The sequence below is a fragment of the Lissotriton helveticus genome, chromosome 5_1 (genome assembly GCF_964261635.1).
Source record: "Lissotriton helveticus chromosome 5_1, aLisHel1.1, whole genome shotgun sequence".
Lineage (NCBI taxonomy): Eukaryota > Metazoa > Chordata > Amphibia > Caudata > Salamandridae > Lissotriton > Lissotriton helveticus.
Window position 1 is genome coordinate 596,291,374 of NC_136065.1, and position 20,581 is coordinate 596,311,954.

General features: G+C 42.2%; 1 protein-coding gene across 7 annotated transcripts in view; it reads right to left on the minus strand.

Annotated features, from left to right (window-relative positions):
• ZMIZ1 (zinc finger MIZ-type containing 1) overlaps positions 1–20,581 on the minus strand; it is a 514,453-nt gene that overhangs the window by 15,176 nt on the left and 478,696 nt on the right. For 5 of the 7 annotated variants that reach the window (XM_078642957.1, XM_078642953.1, XM_078642956.1 and 2 more), the window contains 8 exons: positions 14,793–14,979; positions 12,671–12,881; positions 10,733–10,838; positions 10,303–10,463; positions 8,328–8,395; positions 7,784–7,852; positions 5,536–5,795; positions 4,709–4,872 (listed from right to left, as the gene is read on the minus strand). In XM_078642957.1, coding sequence (XP_078499083.1) covers positions 4,709–4,872; positions 5,536–5,795; positions 7,784–7,852; positions 8,328–8,395; positions 10,303–10,463; positions 10,733–10,838; positions 12,671–12,881; positions 14,793–14,979 — 1,226 coding nt within the window. The remainder of the gene's footprint in view (positions 1–4,708; positions 4,873–5,535; positions 5,796–7,783; positions 7,853–8,327; positions 8,396–10,302; positions 10,464–10,732; positions 10,839–12,670; positions 12,882–14,792; positions 14,980–20,581) is intronic. The other 2 variants (XM_078642955.1, XM_078642959.1) reach the window with 1 other exon arrangement.

A 20,581-nucleotide genomic window follows, 5' to 3' on the forward strand; every position in this document is an offset into this window, starting at 1 on the left:
TGTGCGCCACATAGAAGATCCTGACTCGACCATCATTTTAAAATAAGTTTCTCTCCTTCTACCCAGTTAGTTCGGTGGCAATGATACAACGTGGTAAACTTAAATGAGCATTATTTACAGGTCCAGCACAAAAAACGTCTTTGAAGTGGAGCTCTCAATTTTTGAATACTCACCGTTGTGCAATGCACCATAAACTGGTAATATCATTATAAGAAATCAGTGGTAGCAACCTTCCCATCTTTCATTTCTCTCAACATTAATCATGGTTAATATAAAATAAAGGATAAAGTAATATAGAAAAACACATTTCTGCAAGACTTTTCTCTAAGGACTTGGACAACCCGTGGAGAAAACCAATGCCATTAAGATAAAGCTTGTAAAGAAAAAGCCAACTCTACTATCATTCCAGGTCTCTCTGTTGATTACTTGACAGATTTTGATCTTAAAAACAATCTACATTTGAGAATATGATCATACCGAATTCAAAGCACTGGGGACTCACTTCCATTGTGGGCCCACCTTCGATTAAAAGAACTGGTCGTTGGTTAATACAAGAAGGCACAGTCAAAGCTGAGCTGGCGGTGGAAGATGGGCTAATACCCGACTCGCTCATATTCCAAAAAACAACTGATTACCTAACAAAGTTATTGTTTGGGAGTTGACGACCAACTGCTTGAGACATGATTCAAGCAAACAGGATGTGAAAAATAGACCAATATAAGCGCTGAACGACCTCCAGGGATTGCTTATCTATAACATGCTTCTGAAAAGCTAAGGATGCTGTTTGAATGAGTATGAATAGAAAGGACATGAGGCAGACCATACATTTTGCTACTTAAGAATATCAAACTAATAGTTCACCAATATATCCCTCATAATCCAATATCGGAGGCATTCACACTGTAAATGGTGGATCAAGACAGTGATTTGTGTCCTCAGTTCTGCTGAATCAGAATTTAAGGCCTCCTCTAGCATCCTGAAAATGAATGATCTTCTCAGCTCTTTTTTTAAGGATGTCAAAAAAAATAAAAGGCAGAAAAAATGAAGATCTAATTTGAGCTGAAATTTAAGAACACCTGAGGAATGGAGTATCACACTCACTGTCTCACAAACACTTAGTGGGTTGCGGTATTTTATTTTGTTATTGATGAAAATTGCTTCAGCAATGCAGTTGTGCGGAATAATGCACAGCATAGTGAATCCAGAAAGATTTACGCTGCAAAAACTCTATATACCCCAGCAGTTTCATGAGAGTCTGGATCGCTTAAAGAAGAGTTATGAGAGTATTCCAATGTTAGAAGGTATAAAACCCCACTGATAGCAATCCCTTTATTGAAGCATTGCTCTCATTCCAGGCATCCTCCATAAGAATATAGGAAGACATATTTGGAACTAGGAGAGAGGTGGGTACAGTCCGACGGTTGTACAGATACCCACGTTTTTTAAATTAAAAATCAGGCTTTGATCTGGAAGCCATTGTGAGTCTTAAGGCATGCTAGAAATAATCAGGGGGTGTGAAGGAGATAGAATGGTATGGGAGGATTTCGTTCCTCCTGCTATAAAAACTTCAATAGCAGAACCTCATCCACTTTTATTTATAAACAAAAAAACAAGTCAATGAAACCTAGTACTGGTAGGCTACGGCTCCCAATATGTGCCCTAGAAATACTGGCCAAGTCACTGTGTGATGCCTGCTGACACTATTAGATGTCTTCCCCTTATCAGTGTGAAGACTATAGCCTGTCCTGAAATGTAATGCATTTAGATTTCCCTTACAACCTCGCCCAGACACCCAAACACCTTAAGTCTGCTAACGCACGGTTTAGGAATGAACAAAATAATTTTGTATTGAAGATGAATAGCAACACCCAACACATTGGTGAAGAGGAAACACAAATCAAATTGTATTTGTTGTAGACCAAGAGGATTTCCAGTTTACAGACTTGGGCAAGTTAAGTTTAAAGCAAGAGTCTGTGAGGGGAAGTCCCTGTCCCACCTTTATGATTTCTGTGTGTATATGTGTACAGTGGAAGCAGCCGATGGCCTGTTAAATTGCAATGTATATTGTTTGTATTATTTCCCTTAACTTCCTAAGAAAATCAGAATCTTTATCAGGGTTTGAGGCAATGTTTAAAAGTTTTCCAGATTGCTTAACCTCCAGCCACACTTGTTTTAAAATGTAGTGTCAACTTTAAAATAGCATTTGTACATGTTTAAACCAAAATATATATTAAAGACTATAATGTAGGTGGTTGAAAAAGTGTACTGATTTACTAACAGACTGAATGTAGCACAAAGTTGGTTTCGCTCTAAATCCACAGAAAACAGTTTGCATTAAAAATAGTTGTAATAAGTTGCTGAACTTGTTAAACCGATGCCTTTTGTGTTATTTGTAACATTCTGTAAGGTATTAAAAACAATCTAAATTTAACAGGCTTTATAGCAGCTGCTCATTTTGTACTGTTATGCATTCGGAATGGCAACCTCGTCCAAATACAAGTCTTGAGGCACGTAGAAAACAAAAGCAACCAGGCTGCAGGGTTACAGCATAGAAAAAAAATAAGCTTTGAATTACAGCACAGACATATCCACTTCATGTTTGGTAGAAGAAAAATCTACAATTGTTAGAATTTCCTTTCTCGTTATAATGTAGTGGTTCTTTGAGCATGCTGGTTCAACAGAGACATATTTGCTTGTTGGCCAGTAAGAGTAAGCCAGGGATTTTAAACAGCAAAAGAAAATGTGTGTCATATCCTAGCACATTTGTTTGGGAATAAACTATGCTTGAATGAGATAATGTGCACTCAGGTCTTGAATTTGAAGCAGATATGCAATGGCTCTGGGTCTTCAATAAACATTTAGAAATCCACAGAAGATCATTAATCAACAGGATTTTCTTACAATAAACACAAATCCCCAAAATCGAACTAGGAACCAGAGTGAAGAGAGATTACAGTCGCCAAAGAGCCTTAACACCCTTCAAGAGAATATCTATATTTAGACCTTAAAACCAGTTAAAGTCAGTGCTTTAAGTTAGATTAGTATCATTATGTAGAATCAATCCTACACATTTCTCTGTACTTCTTAGCTTCTCTGTGGTTACTAGATCGCCAAGTCCCACTCTACACCATATCCAAATGTGTGGGCCTTAGTGATAAGGTTATGAAGTTACTTTAATACTATCCAAATGTTTTGTAAAGATTGAGTTTTCTTAATGATTGAGTTTTCCTGAGCTACCTGTTCTCTGACTTACAAAGGGCATCAAGGTTCTATCTTTGAACCCAATCTCTCCAACCTACACATGATGCCACTTCCCAAAATATCGACAAATAACATCACCACTCAGCAGATTAGAAGAAACATTCAGAATCGTAAACTCTAAATAAAGTCCCTAGTATTCTGGGAGACTTCAGTGTCCCTTAATTTGATTGGAATCCAAAATGACGTTTTTTCTCTTATGCAGCTACCTACTCAATCATTTTAAAATTCACCCTCTTGGTGAATCACCTCCACCTACTTGCTCCCCTTCGAAAAAAGTCTCATGGGTTATCCTGGATGACAATTTTGCTTTAGAACCAAACGTAATCAGATAATAAAAGACTGCCTTGTCTTAAACAAAAAAAACAAGCCCCTTATGAAAATGTCACATACGTGGTCCAGTTCTTGGTTCTTCCTCACAAAGGTGGGGATGTGGAAAAATCAATCCCAAATCCCAGCAGCTGTTCCTAGGACCTATGTACCCCCAATTAAACCCATTCATCCCTATAAGCCCTTTATGATCAACTATGCAAAGAAAGTATGATCATGTTCATTTAATACTGCAGATTCTTCAGAGAAACTTCAAAACCTTTGAATATCCTAAAAGACCCGTCTATTGCTCAGCCTAATCTCATAAAGATAAACTCCCTACTACTGGCAGATCACATAAGAGAAGCACTTCAGACTTCTCCCTAAGATCTCTTCGCACCCTGAGTACCAAGAGATTTAACCATGCCTTCTCATGATCTGCAAACGTGCCTTCTCATGATCTGCCCTCGCATGCCTGGAATCTCGAAAAATGCCATGTGGCACTTATTCTCCAATAAGGCTGTAGAATCTCATCTTTTTTTCTATCCTTCCATTACTTCCTAATTCACTCTCTCTCTCCTTTCTTGGTTTCCGGTACTTGGAAGACACAAAGTAATTTTTAAGTCTCCTACTGTGATAAAGTGCTCCCATGCATGTGTGACTAGAGCTGTGCTATAAATGCAATAAAAAAAAATAACACCGTCTGCTTTAAGTATGTAGTGTATTCTTTATAACTTAATGACTTAGCTCTACTATATCATCTCATCATACATGAACTCAGAGAGCACAAGGGTTTCTGGTGATGCAAATTATTGAAACCTTCTCAGTTTATGTGGAAATCTGTACTTATGGCACTAAACACTCTTTACCTAGTAAATATTTGTGCATCATCAACTAGAAGTCATATTTAAAATGTGGAAATAAGTAAATTTTCCATGCAGATCATTCAACTTTGCAATTTCTACATCTCATGTTTTAGATTGGTCAGATTTTGACAGTAACACTGCTCTTTGGCTTTAGTTCGATATGGAAAATATTAAGATGGTGTCAGGGCCACAAACAGTGAGGTTTATTCTAATGTCAAAGGCAAGCAACAGAGTTCGAAAGGCCAGAGATTAGGTCTGGGAAGCAGGTTACTTACAGACTCTTGCATTGGGTGGCTTAAGGGTTTGTCCAAGGCCCCCATACTGTTTGGTAAGTCTGGTGGATGGGACAGCTGTGGACCATGCATGAAGTCATTCATGGTGGTGCCCCCGGGGTTCCCATGGGGGAAGTCAAAGTTGCCATGGCCCTGGTAGGCGTTTCCTAGAAGAAAAAAAAAGTGGAACAATTTGTTTTGTACTTTCTCCTTAGTAGCCCTAGGGGCAGTTGAGTGTGTAATGTAGGAGAGAGTGTTCCAATGTGTGCATATCACATAAGCAACTATCGGGTGTTTTAAAAAGTTCACATTAAAATTGTGATTTTCACATAGAAATACAAACATTCTGTACAAAAGAGCTAATGATTGTGAGAAACTTAGAGCTGTTATGTCACTAATTACATTCAAGTCTGGCACTGGGATCAGTCAAAAGTCAGTACAGTTTGCTTGTATGCCAGTATAAAACGCTAGTCTTCTAACTCTCCCTTGGACAGTCTTGGCAGATAAGCCATACTGAATCTGGCAATGCTTCAGAACTGTGTTCTCCTCTTGTCGAGGTCTGCAAAGATCACTGGTATGGCACCGCACTGAAGCAGTAGAGAATTCTGTGCTGTCACAGTTTTTACTAAGTTTTCTATGTGGTAGAGCGAGAAGAGTATTCCCAAATAGGTTACTGAAACACTTAAGCATAATGTTGTTTCAAAGTCAATGACTTGTCAGGATGTTCTCCCACTCCGCGCAAGGTCTGGGCTTCCAAGAGGACAAGCTTTGACATAGAGAACACACTTTTTTTTGTACAATTAGTTTTTCACCTAGCAGTGAAGACCTACCTTGGCCAACGTATTCAGGGTTGTTGCCCCCGGGTGGTTGCTGGAGGGAGGAGTAGGGTGACGGTCCAGGGCCCAGAGCTGCTATCATTTCCATCACATTAGGCATGATCATTTGGCTGGGGCTCATGGTCTTGAAACGCTTGGAGGGCATGCCATCTGGGTCATCTTTAATGTGGATCTCAGACTTAATGGCAACCGGCCGCCAGCTGCACGTTGGGTCGATCGTCACTTCTTCAAACTCAGAGCTGCAACACACAGGACTATTTGAATAAGAAACATTTTCAAGAGTCTGCAAGCACCAACAGTCCAGGTGAAAGAGCTTCCAAATTCTGGGGCAGAACATCGCCCAATACGGCGTGGGGCAAAAACAAAGGTGCCATAGTTTCAGGGCTTAACCAAAATGCAGGTTTAGCAGGGCCTGCAGTCTTGTTGTAGGCAGAAAATATACAAATGAGACATGCAGTCTTCGTTTAATATCAATAGCATCAGATTAAACAGGAGCCAAGGTAGGAGAGGCACTTCCTTGATATCCAAACCGCTGAGGCTTTTGGGCTTTTCCTCCCCAAATACCAACCTTATGTAAAGGCAACTTGAAATCCTGTTCTAGAGTGAGCAGGAAATGTGTTATGTCAACAGCAGTTTGAAAAATGTTCTCCCAGTCTACTGCAGCATGAAACAATTTTTTTCAAACACGTGATAAAACAAATATTTGTTAAAATCAGTGGTCAACAGTTACACAGACATGTTGGTATAGTGAACGTTTTTAATATAAGATCAACTCTAAACTCCCTGAACATTTGCCCCTGTTTTCCTTGGTGCTCAAACTGCCCTGGGCCTTGGGCCCGTGGTGGTCGGAGATAAATTGTCGACATAAACAATTCTCTTCTGGGGAGTGGTGAGAATTGAAAGGATACCTTCCAAGATAAAATAGTGGTTGCATTCCAGTGCAAACAACAACCAGGATAATTGAAAAGTGGTTAATGGATGCAGACTGGTAAACAGCTTTCTGACATTCCCATAAAAGTAGTATAAGTAAAACTAAACTTAAGAAAACTAATTAATACGCTAAACAAAAATAATGTGGCAAGAAAATATAAAAGATTTGCTTAAAGAAAGCAGAACGGCATTCATAACTATTAAAGGCAGGGAGTTCTGGTTTGTATAATATTGACCAGTGCTGGTTGTGCAATAATTATTTTTAGGAGGTTCTTCTAGGTACCATTTTAAAAACTAAAAAAGGGATAGTAATTTCAAAATGGATCACCCAGTGATTTATCTGTAAGATACTAAGATGTTTTGAAATATTCTGTGCACGGCAAATGGGGTCAGCATGTTCAAGATAAACTTAAAGCACAATCTATTTTAACACAGGCAGAAAACTTAGTTTGAAAAACGAAACCTGCTGACTTATCGTGGCTCTATGACAAGAGGTTGGGACTCCTGTGTCCTCTTTCAATGCGCTCATGCTCAGATGTGCCATTCATTTTTGAGAACACATTTTAGCCCATCAAGCAGACACCTGGGGCCGTATTATGCATTTGTGATTGGATGCACCCGGCGCACCTTTTAAAAAGTGCGCCGGGCGCAAACAATCAAAACGCGCCCTATTATGATGTATGTGCTGCCCCACGGCAGCCGCAAACTTGCACTGCCCTGGGGGCAGCACATACATGTGAAAACACAGAGCAGCTGCTCCGTGTTTTCACAGTGCAGGCGGCACCCGCCTGAATTTTTACATGGTAATAGAGATCCCCTTGCAGGCAGGTGGAGTCAGTGACTGCACCCGTCTGCAAGGGGATGTCTGGGGTCCATGGGACCCCCTTTACCCCCTGCAGAGGGCTGCTCTCAGGAAGTGCACTGACATTGCACCACCTTGTAAATGGTGCACTGTCAGTGCGCCTCCTGAGGGCTGCTTTGACTCTGCGCCCGCGTTGTAATATGACGCAGGCGCAAAGCCAAAGGAATTCCCTTAGTTGCATAGGGCACGCCCCTATGTAAATGAGGGCACACCCTCTGAAGGTAGTGCTGGTACTTTAAGTGTGCCAGCACTATCGGTATTATAGAAGGGAACGTTCAAGCATCTGCACCCTCTTCTATAATACCAAAGTGCCCCGGAGGCGCGCAAAGCGGGCGCAAATGCCATTTGTTCCCCTGGGGCACTTATTGTAATACGGCTCCTGGATTTTCCTACTGATACCATGCAGCAATCAGTGCAATGAAAAGAACGAAAACTAACTGTAACACTTACTTCTGAATGGCGTTGAGAATGCCCCACATGTACTGGTCCACCTCCAGACCTTCCAATAGCGCAGTTTTACTGAATAGGGGAGACAAAAAAGGGCGTTGAAGCAGCAGGCCTCTCTCATCATTTTATGCAAGAATGTCACAAATAATCACGTGGTCGGAGCGCCAGTAAAGTCCGGAATGTGAAACAGCCATTCGCTGACTGAATGCATGAAGTTTAAATTCATACAAATAGAAGGAAGGTAGAAATGGATGGTGGGAGTGCCTTGATGCACATGGTGCAATCTGCATCTACCCTCTGACATGTCGCTCTGTGCTACCCATGTCTAAGCACTTAAAGGAGATTATGTATTCAGTTAGTGTAACCCAGGTCACAAAACCACGTACCCCTTTATCCTAAGCCCCATTCAACATGGACCAACTGTAGTCTGGTTAATATTTCAATGCAACTCAATCAGAGTGCTAGTTTCCTCGATGCTTCCTATCCATAACAGTGCATCATGGCCAAGCAAAAACCAAATGTCGAAACTCCAGTCCCATGTACATACTTGCATACAGGACACCGCCACGTCCCTCGCTCACAGTTCAGCTGTAGGTAGGATTCGAGGTCAAAGCACTGCAAGAAGTCCAAAACAGATACGAACATTAGGCGATCCACCCAAGTACAAAGAATAATGATTCAGGATGCTTCAGTTTTCTCATACGTGTTGGTGGGAGTTTCAGGCCATCTTATTTTTTCATTTCAAATTGTGATAGCAAGAATGCTACCCAAAAGGCAGTCGAGTCCGATCATGTACAAAATAGAAACGAGAAGGCGTACCACATATCAATTTAAAATAAGAGAAACCCCTAAAACAACAGAAATGTTTTTTTCATTTAAAATGATTCGTAATTTACTAGAAAAATGGTTACAAGCGGACTTCATGACCGAGGATAAAAAAAAACATCAGAATCAGGTGATGACATAACAAAGTACATGAACATTAGCTATTGCCAACCATTTTCCAGAAATGAACAAGGTTCCCCATTCGCTTCACCAGCCCTAATCTAACCCCTCGATGTCACCGACTCCAAGACTTTCAGAATAAGGCAGGGCACACAGTGCTAGGTACACGCCGATGACAGATTTAAAATAGGAAATGTGTACTAACTTTTGTTTCTGTATTTGTTTTTTTTTATACTCCGGACTAACTGAGCACAGCATGCTCCTAGGCTCCGACTGTCAAACTCATGTCAGACTCAGCAGATGTCTTTGTGACCACATGCAAAACTCATAAATAAGTCTGCAAGAACTCATTCCCTCAGCCGTGGCTGAAGGCTGTCACCCTCTCTTTTTATCATACTACTGATGTACCTATGTAGCATCTCATTGCAACACTAGCTGTATATCACAACTCAATGCTGCACTATCCATGTGGCAGCTCTCGGTTGCACTGGGTTATAAACAGCTCACAGACAGCACATATGGCAGCCATCATCCGCACTAGCTCCGTACGGCAGCCATCCACTGCACTAGCTCCATACGGCGGCTATCCACTGCAATTGTTAAGTATGACCAATATCCACTGCAATTGTTCCTTATGGCAGCTATCCACTGCACTAGCCCCGTACAGCAGCTATCCACTGCACCAGCTCCATACGGCGGCTATCTACTGCACTAGCTCCATACGGCGGCTATCCACTGCACTAGCTCCATATGGTGGCTATCCACTGCACTAGCTCCATACTGCAGCTATCCACTGCAATAGCTCCATAGGGCAGCTATCCACTGCACTAATTTGTATGGCGGCTATTTACTGCACTAGTTCTGTATGACAGCAATCCACTGCACTAGCTCCATACTGCAGCTACCCACTTCACTAGCTCCATACAGCAGAGAGCACTGATACTCAATTTGTCAGCTCACCAATACGCTTACTGGTGACTCTTTGCGATAATAGATTTATGGCGTTATTCAAGGCACTAGCCTTAAATGGAAGCTCACTGGTCCTTCCAGCAGTGGTGGCCCACTACCTCTAATTTATGGCAACTAAATTCTTCTCTGCCAAATGGACGCTCACTGCCCCCTACCAATATGATCACACAATGTCTGTCACGTGGCTCTCTGCTCCTTTGGACGTCCACTGACTATCTGGCAAAATGGACGCTTGCCAGGCCACAATCCACTTCGAACCCTTTTAATTTTTACTGCCCCTCCAGCTATACAAATACTCTATGTGACAGAAATGGCTTGACTCACTGCCCCTCTAACAATTTGAACACTCATTGCAGTCGCTAACCAGATACACATGTATTGCTTCTTTAGCCATATGCATTTGTATTGCCTCTCTAGGCACACAGACCTTCACTGTCACTCTAGTTCTTCACTACCGCTTTAACCACATGGCAGCTCACTGCCCAATTAAACATATGGTTGGTCACTGCACAGATAGCCTCTTGGAGACTAACGCGTCACAGGTGCCAAGATTCATGTGTTTTAAGGTTACATCCGGAATCTCGTCATTAGCTGAACGGGGACCTTACCTGTACATGCTTGCAGTCATGACCTCGCGCTGGGAGTTGAATCCGCCGGAATGTGATTGGACACTTGAGGGACACCTTGATTGCTGTCTGTTCCACACCATCCTCACTGTTTAGAGTTGCATTACCTGTTGAAGCTGCCACGCTGCTGAAATTCCTCTTAACTGTGGTGAAAAGTTATCACACATTACCACTGGTTTCAGAAACATTTATGGATTTAGCTTTTAAGGCATGCAGTGTGGATTCCATTGCAGCCCCAACAAACAAGGACCACATCAAAAAGCTCCCAGTCAAAAACCTAAAGTCATATCTGACTGTGCTCCACACATTACAAAAATAATATTCCAAATGCAATACATTTTTGTTTTCAAAAAAATACAGTTCACGTTTCATCGATACTCGTACTGTTCCAGTTTTCAGAAGTCTGACTTACTTTTTGTGATGCAGTGTTCTGCTGGGAGAAGCCTCTTCTTTAGTAACCCCTGCAGTACAGAACGTACTGACGGCCGATGCACCAACTGTAAAACGAACAAGTGCGACTGCGAAGGAGAAAAGAGCAGACCATCAGGGACACAGTATCAAGACTGTTAGAATTGTTAAAAGCAGTCAAAGAAATGGTTTCAAAATAAAATAACTTTTTTTATAACTGCCAGCGTGGAGGACATTTCTAGTGGTGATCCACCAACTTCAGTTAAACGTTCCCCCCATTGCTGTTCCAAACCAAAGACCTATAGCTGCATATTTGTGAGACATTATTATACAGCACGTCGTTCACAGATTCCTTGATCTACGGGTGCCCTCATAATGTAATATTCAAATACAAAGTACCAATGCCATTTAGCATCAATAATTCATCACACTACACGGGTAGTTGCTAGGCATTGAGATTGTTATGGACAGACAAACTGCTTAGGTGTGGTTTTTGTGAGAGTAACAACTCTCACACTAGGAAAAAAAATTGTGGTACTTAGGTGCGGTTTTGTGACTGTAACGTAACCCTCAGAAGGGAAAAAGTGTGGGGAGCAATGTAACATTGTTCAACTTTCTGACTGTCATTTTCTCTGTGCAGAAGCAGCTTGGCATTGGTGGCTTTTTCCCAGCAGCTTTTTTGCTCTTGAGGAGATGCACTGAGCAGGGATCCTAGTACTCTGTTTCATAGCATAAGAGTGTTGAGTGGTGAAATCAATGACGCAGTAGGATTTGTTTTTTTTGGGAAAATTGTTGGTTTAAGCTGACCCTGGGACCACTACTGCAGTACAAAGCATATATATAGAGGGATGACTGAAAAGAAGTTTCTAGAATTGGGCTAAAATATTTCAGTAATTACTTCGTTTTAGGAAACCAACTGTAGTCTGAAAGTCAGTATGAGGCAACCCTATTTCCTGTCAGTAGTGCATCACAAAGCAATCCGTCGTGTATTTCTCATTTTTAGTAACAAAAACAAAATATGTTGACCTTTTTCTAACTCATGCCCCCTCTTAGTGTGGGTCAAAAAAATGCCAGGTTTTAACTACTGCTTATTTTCAGACAGTCAGTTTGCAGTGTGAGCTATATAAAAACCCATATACAAACCACACCATAGAAGCAGAAGATTTCAGCTAAAAAAAGACAAGTGAATGAGCTGCAGGGATGTTCTTAGACTCCTTTGGATAGTCAATTTTAGTTTCCTCAGGATATCTAAAATTCTTCAAGCCCCACCTTCAAAGGTAAGATTTAATTAGGGTTTTTAAAAAGAAAAGATTCCACTGGAATTCCCTTTCTTCTTTGGTCTGGCGTCTGCTTTGTTTCGGGATGTATAACGAAGGTGTACACTGAGGACTATGAAGCTACCAGAAGATTTCCTTCACTGATAAAAGTGGTATAAAATATGGTTTCTGACCAATAAAATGGTCATAGAAGGTTACAGAAATGCGCTATTTTGCAGTCCGAACATGGTAAAAGGTTGTGGTGAGCAGTGACACAGAACAGTAACTGTACATTAACCAAGGCAGCAAACTCAATGTCTGTGTTAAGACACGTTCAGATATCATCACAAAGTTCTTTCAACGTTCCCTCTTGCTATCCCAAATGAGGAGAGAAAAATCCTTCTACACAGAGGCCAAGACTTGACCACAGGCCTTAAGGATTCAACTCACCTTTCTTAACCTAAATTCTTGTCAAGATACAAGTCAATTTGTGCCCTAAAGAACAACTTGGAGTGCACACCATGTGCACACAAAGAGCACCACGACAACCACAATAGTCACCAGTTAGTTGAACTGAAAGTCAAACTCAACCCTAAGTGCACAAACATCAGGTGAATAAAGTCACCACATTCCCCTCCCTGAATCCCCATAATCCAGGACCTCACGTTCCAGAAGATTGTACTTACACAACAACATGCTGTCACCGTGATCTGTATGGTGTTCCTGCCCGGCTGGCATACGTGCTTCAGGTGAAGGGGTTTGTGGGAGGTCTTGTTGTCCCCACGTTCGATGGTCAGTGGAGTGGCATTGACACTGACCTGGACGGAGGCCGGCCAGTTTGTGTTCATTTGCCGGTCTTCGTGGTGGTAGCACTTGAATTGGAGCTCAAGATCAGACCTGCACATAAGGGAAGAGCACAAATAACTTCTGGTCAGCAATCCCTTTCATTAACTTCAATGTAATGGAGGTTCAAAGGGGAACGTCTTTTGCATAGTATAACAGGAGAGTAAGTATATTTTCCGAGAGCATTCAAAACGCTTCCCTTTGCTGAGGGATAAAGGGACAGCCCGAATCTAAAGCTATGAAAATTGTCAGTGAGCTCTGCTCACAATCAAGTTTTCACAATTCCAAATAAGAATTCAGAATAACGTTTGCATAGATTTAACCATAACCATTTCCGAGTATAGTGTACAACAAGGGACATAGTAACAAATGGTCAACTACTCAACGTCAAACAAACAAAACAAAAAAGACTGCAAGAGAATTCTGGACCATACCATTAGATGGTGGAATAATGCACAGCATGTGAATCAAGAAAAGATTCACGCAGCAGAATTCTCAATGGTGTACAACAACGGACATGGCTGGCGGTACTTGGGTTTTGTCAGTGTGACCTAGCAGCTAATCTTTGTGAGTAATATGGCTTGAGGTTTGCCTAACACTGAACAGTTTTATAGTTATGGCAAGCAAAAATAATGAGAGAATGGACATCCTCTGTTGTGTGCATTATTTAACTACATATTAATTAGGGGGATTCATAGGGCAGGAGTGGAATACGTTTTAAAAAAAACAACAGAGTGGGGTACATAGCAAATGGAAGCTGCAAGAGCAGAGCAAGTCATACATGTAGCGTAATCGCTGTCTTCAGGTCCTTATTAAATGTTTTCACCCCATTACTAGACCTTATGACCAAGCTTATAGGCAGATGAAGAACAATGACCCCTCTGGCAGTTTCTACTACTGGACTGAGATGTGTCTATTCTCTGCACTCCCAAAGCAACCTGAAATACCAAGCTGGCACATTAAGTTTTATTTCAGCGTATGTCATGTATTGCAACAACTGCCTCTTGGATGCAGGCGGATAGCAAGGAGCCATTTTGCTGTCGCCAGCAGCCACAATGCAGAGGTATAAATTTGCAGGCGGTATCTGACAGCCCTCCCCGGCGCTGATTACCTATTAATAAGAAGCTGCAAATAAACTGCTGAAATCCGCCACACACCACCGTACACCCAGGCATAATGACATGCCGGGCTGCCCAAACGACTGCAGAGAACGACGGCAATTACTGGCCTTCCGTCCGCCCCCCTTCGTGAGTATGAGTTCAGGAGTGCACTGAAGTGAGAGCTGTGGCCACAAGGGAGGAACGAAGGCAGCCATGTCAGAGGTTGCCATGGTTACGAAAGCAATCAATCTCCCTAAAAAGGGTCATTTTCTCAGGGTGCAGTGACTGGCGAGTGAAGCAGGTAAAAGCAGATAATAAAGCTCGGGCTTTTACATGGAACAGCGGGGCTCTCACCTATGTCTGCACAGCTGCCATACAACGAGCAGAACAGTGGTCTCCACTGTGCATTTGAAGCTGGACAGACGAGGACCTGTCAGAGTGCGTTTAATGAGAGATGCTGCAGCTCATTTGTTGGTCTGCATGCTGGGCTTAGAAGGGGTGAGGAAATGCAGATGCTGTTGGTCAGCCGCCCTGTATAATGAATGTGTAGGTGGACAGGGCAGAGTGACCTTGTTCTTGGACAATAAATGCTGCAGGTTAGGGGATCTGCATTATAGGCTGGAAATGGACAAAGGCAGGTGTCCTCTGCTTGGACAGTGGTAGATGATGCAGGTCGCGGGTCTGTATCATGATGGGTTCAGAAAGATTGCTTACCTGCAATAATGAAGTTTAACTAACCTGGTCCACTTTAGCCCCAGAGCCACTATTATGTAATACCCAGCACAAAGGCAGAAGTAAAAGTGAGTGGAAAATGTAACCCTTTGGAAGTATTCAGTTTCTCTCATGCCACTAGATGCATACTCACCTCCACATCAGCGTCTGGTGGACTGTCGGCCGCAAGTGGAAGACATGGTTGCTGACAGCCAGGTTATGCTCCAGCCGGAAGGGCTCGAGCACCACACCGTCCCGCACGGGGAAGGTCAGCCGCAGCTCATCAGCATGACTGGATGGCATGGAGGATGGGGAGAAGGTGTGTACTTTGCCTTTTGCATCTGGCATGGATAGAAGAGGTCAAAATGTGTCAGTGGCACAATAGAAACCGATGAAAAGCAAAGAGCTGGTTAGTCACCTGAGCTTGACTAGATGCTCTACAACGTCTTACGACCTATCACAAATCTATGCAGTCGCTCTTATGGTAGTCATTCATGTTACAAGGCAATTTAGTCTTCACTATGAAGCGTGGACTACTGTAGAAGACCTCCTTCCCCATTGGTCACAATCCGGCACCTTGCACACACAAGCAAATTCACGCCATTAAAACTACTTTAGAGCCTAAAGAAGATTCATACACATGCATAGTTTAGCCACATTCACAAGCTTCTTCTTCTTCTCCTCCTTGCTGACCTACAAGCCTGTCTTGGTAAGGCTTCCTCCTAACCCCACACATTGCTCTCCCACCACAACCCATGGTAAACGCCACAGGGGTCCAGATTTGCTGTATGCAGATGATGCTGTTGTTGTGATTCTTATGCCCACGGACACCATATTTACATAGATAAAGCTGCGCTTGATATCTAACCAACCAAAACCAAGCGTTATGGAAAACCCAAGTACAAAGATAAACTCTTAATGTTTCATCCAGTAAGCCGCAAAAGATGAGTAATTGACAACACTTATAAAGTACTAGCCATGCTAAAGGGGTTTACTGGTGCCTTTCTGACAACGTTGTAGCCAAATAGGTATATTTCAGCTTTTTTTCGAAAGCTTAAAAGTGTGCGAGAACGTTAAATGTCTAAAGGAAATGGATTCCATAACAATGGTGACGGGGGAGAGAAGGAGCGACTTCCTGTGACACAAGACTGCATTTGAGCGTCATTAACTCGATCTGGTGTTTGCTGCAAACATTTCAAGTTGCCACCTGCCGACTAACTTTGGTTATCCTTGGTAAGTGTAGTCCAGCTGCTGCTAACAGGATCTGAACACTAAGCACTGAATTTTTAGCATAATCCTGTCACTGACAGGAAACCACTGAACTGCTGCATGTGGATCCTTATGGAGTCTTAATTAGGGGTTCTCAGAGAGCCTGTTTAAAGGCGATTGCAAGACTCCAGACAACAGTCTATATCAGCCCCTACAACCAGAGCCCCATTCTTCATCAATAGCACTAATAGTAGTAGTTTACGATGTTTATATTATGAAATCTGTTTTTGACCATCGTATGTATACGAGGGTCCAGAGGCTTCTTTACCTTATTAAAAAAATATGAATGAATAGAGGATGTACGTGGAGATTGAATAAGTTGATGAGAGAAAGGACCATTGTATACCCATAAATTTGTGTATTTGGTTGGAAAAGGAAGACTCCCAACCTCACCTTTTGAGTCCGTCCTGCCAAGATGTATTGGAACAATCGACACTTACTATAATCTAGCCATTCCATTTGGATAACCAACTAAAAAAGGCTACAACTTCCTCAAATAGTCTCCACATTTTCTTTGTGATTTACAGTGGATATTCTCAAACATATTTTTTAGGCCTTGATATTGCCAGAGTTGAGGCAGCTGGTGTTGGCCAGTATTTACATGTACCCACTGCACCTCTACACCCGAAAACTGATCTCACTAGCCGGCTTTAGTCTGATGGCCTGGAACTACTGAGTCACCAACCATAAAGTGTTGTGGTGCACGGGGGTGGTGTGATTCAGCAGGGGAAAACAGCGCTAAGCTTCTGCCCATGACAGTCATATATCTGCAACACCACTGGGCTGTTGTACAAGTTTGGATCCAAGAAGGTACCAGAGGAACAAATCTGAGTGGGAAAAATCCGAGTGGTAGAGGCACTAACAGCCTGATTAATCAAGCCGAAATCGGCTCGCAAAGGGCCAGATTCTGAGAATCTGGCCCTTTGCGAGCGCTATTTTTGCATTTGGGATTCATCATCCCAAATGCAAAAATCGGTAATAGCGATTTCGCTATTTTGCGAGGAATTACATTTAAGGAATCTCTATTTGAGATTCCTTAAATGCAATTCATCATCCATTTAAAAATTGCGAATTCGCAATTTCGGCCCGCTATTTACCGCGAGGTGAAACCTCGTGGTAAATAGCGAAAAGTTAGAAAAATGCTTTTAAAAGCATTTTTCTAAGTTGCATGTTGCACGCACACATGTCCTTTGGACATGTGTGTGCGCAACACCCGTTTCAATTTGCATTTAAGGGGTGCTACAGGGTGTCCGTTGGACACCCCTGGCACCCTTTAAATCGCTATCTAATTTGCGATTAGCAAATTGCTAATCGCAAATAAGGAATACTCCCCATCCATTCCTATGGGCCTTTTGACCCATAGGAATGAATGGGGAGTTATTCCTTATTTGCGATTAGCAATTTGCTAATCGCAAATAAGGAATGTGTAGGAATCGCATTTCTTTACGCAATTTCTACATGAATCCCGTTTTGCAAGTCCTTAATAGCGATTCGTTATGAATCGCTATTAGGGGCTCGCAAAACGGGAGAATGATGAATCAGGCTGTAAGCTCCTAGGTATCAATACTCTACTGAAGTCTGAGTGATCTTGATATTACTCATGTTTTTAAGTGAACAATGCTACAACATGAGTAATGCAGAGGACTTCGTTAAGCTTCAAGTTCACGAAACCTAAACATATCTGCGTGAGAGTTCAGAAAAAATGACCGGGGGGGGGATGTTTGCCGTAATGGGATATAAAAATAAAAAAATCGGAACCCTAAATACATCCCGAAAGTGTTAAGCTGAAATACTTTCACTATGAAATATTTTATTTTGAAAACACAAAGGCACGGGTTTGTGTTAGGCTTAGGTTTGGCATTGGTTTATGGCATGTTTTAATGCATTTCATATTACGTTTTTAGAATTATAGTAACAGAAATCGTTACTGTTCTTCAAGTATAAAAATGTCGTTTTCAATAAAATTGTCTTTAGGCTATATATTTACGTTTTTGACCAGTTAATTAATGTAAACATCTAGCATTTGGGAAATATTAGCTTTCCTAAAATCCTAATTGTGTCAAGTTGAGACAGGGAGGCGGAAGAGCATTGTAAGGCCACTAATTCAATGTAATTGGTATTTTAATGGTTGGATGATGAAGAGGAAATGAACAACTGATAAATTGTAGGACATTTTGTTTGCTGTTATTGCAGTTGACACCCTAACGGTGACGATACGCCCAGACGTGGATCCCATACTCACTGTGCCACTGGAACTAAGATACCTGGCTGATGAGCCCCAATCAGGCGAAACAAGTATTGGCTTGCTTGTGTTCTCGTTCAGGGAGGACCTGGCCTGGCAGGTGGGATGGACTGTTTCTATTGGACCAGGATCAAGACAGATTTGCATACGAGGCTGAGGCTAATCAGGAAGTCCATCCATCTATCACCTTGTTGCTGTTGCACAAGCACAAGAAGACAGGCCTCCTAGTAACCCTATGACCAGAGATCTGATATTATTAGATTTCAGTTGATCTACAAACATTACTGGGGGATCCGTTGAGCTGGGAAGTGAATTCCCGCAGCACTTCTTAGAACAACATCCCCTTTTGAATTGCAATCCTGCACTGGGCTGTCAAAAAAGAGATCACATTGATTCCCTTTCCAATACTTCACCCATCTCTCTTTGACCGAATACTGTCCTTTGGCTGCCGCAGTCAAACGCTACCAATAACCCTGACAGCAAGCTGACGCTTTTTATTTTTTATCCAGCTACAGCCAGCTAATGGATGTGATGCTCTATCGCTCCTGGTGGCTTGCGGCCACGGTGGCCCCCGCTGAACCATACTTTTACTGCAATTAGTAACCTTTTGCTCCAAAACTTCTTGTCCCCAGCACCATGAAGCTAGGAAGATTGTGTTACCCTGTTGGCTCTTGCAGTCTAATGCGGCAAGGGCAGCGAGTGGCTACGAGAGGCACATACATCAATGAACGCACAATATTGAATATTCTTGGTATAGACGCTATTTATATTCCCCTCTCAGGCAGCGGCTCAATGACATATATCCCTTTGTCCTTGGACCGGGTTACTCCGCGGCCAGAATATCAATGGAGGCCATTAGAGGAAAGCACTCCGGTGATTACTTCAGACAGTGTAACCTAATGGGTCTGTGTTTAAGGCCGTGAGCGCACATGTGTCCAGAACAATAAATGTACCGTCTGTGCAGCCTGGTGACCTAGGGTGCATCCTTCAAAACAACATAACATTTAAGAGGGTGCTATGTAATATCTGTGGTTATAGAAAGACGCAACTGTAATAAGGTGAGGCAGTGTAACAGCAAGAGCGATCAAGGAATACATCTGTAATAACAAAAATACCAAGAAAGGGGCAAAATGTGATAGCTAGTACTTCCTGGGATGAAACATATGGTCTAAAACACATTCCAGATGCTACTCATGACAAATGATATGCTTTGTACAAGCGACTATCACAATATACCATCAAATGAGCAAATGCAGTGATCACAAAGTGATACCAGTGAAACATTTAGGAATATTCCAATGATGTGCAAAGTGGCTTGTCAGATCCGTGTAAACTTGGGACAGTTCTCACTACAGATCCTGGAGGACACTAGTACTTCCAGAACACGTGTGCTGGATCTGCTGCTTATGGCACAGCTCTGATAGCAGTGCATACTCTGCCAGCACTCGTATGAGCTCTTCAGAGACCAGGCATTGGGATGGTGTTGAGGTCTTCAAACACAGACCATTTTAGCCTTTGCAACCCAATGGTTGACTGCACTTTATTTCCCACAAAGCGGTCTGTGAGCTACTGCTCCACTCTATACACAGTTCTACAACTGTCCTAAGACACAAAGCTGTACAGACTAAAACATCGACCCAATACGCCTACATTAAGCAGATGCAACAATGAGTCAAGTGTTTCAGACTTTCAAACTATGAGCATGACAAAGGGAATGCTGTATAATCACAGATGGGACACAAACTACTGCTCGCAGGTGTTGTTGATCCAGGGAAGAAAACATGTGAAAATACCAGCTTCTGGGAGGTTGTAGCTGCTATCAAGTTACATGCTAGTTAACCATTACAACAGCATGCAGTCATCGGTTAGTACAGCCTTTAAAACATTACATAAAATCCCAACCTCTCTCCTAGCATCAGCTTTACCACTCAATCTTCTCTGCACACGTGTATGTCTATTGTACGGAAATAACGAGCAAGTCTACCTGGTTTGCCTGATGCAACACAATTGACACTACTTGGCGTTCAGGTTGGTTTTACTCTTGTGCTATGATTATTACGTCTATGTGTCTGTCCAGACTTTTTGAATTATGCTACTAATCTTTACCGATCTGAAAGGCAGCTTCATGTATTTACCATAATTTCTGTGTACACTGTCTTCCTCCTGTTACTCCCCACCTTCCTAATGACCAGATACTACCTTATGGCACCTTATTCTAGACCTCACACCTGTGCAACTCAAGCAATGAAATGTCTCAGCTGCACGTCACCACTCTCCGACACTATACATATGTGAGATCTTCCAACTTGCTTCAGGAAATGAATGTTGCATGGCAGAAACTGTAAACATGAGTTGATAAAACCCTGCCTACCTTTCTGTAGTTTCCACTCCTTGTCCTTGCACTGAACAGCACATGGGAGTCTACTTTAGTG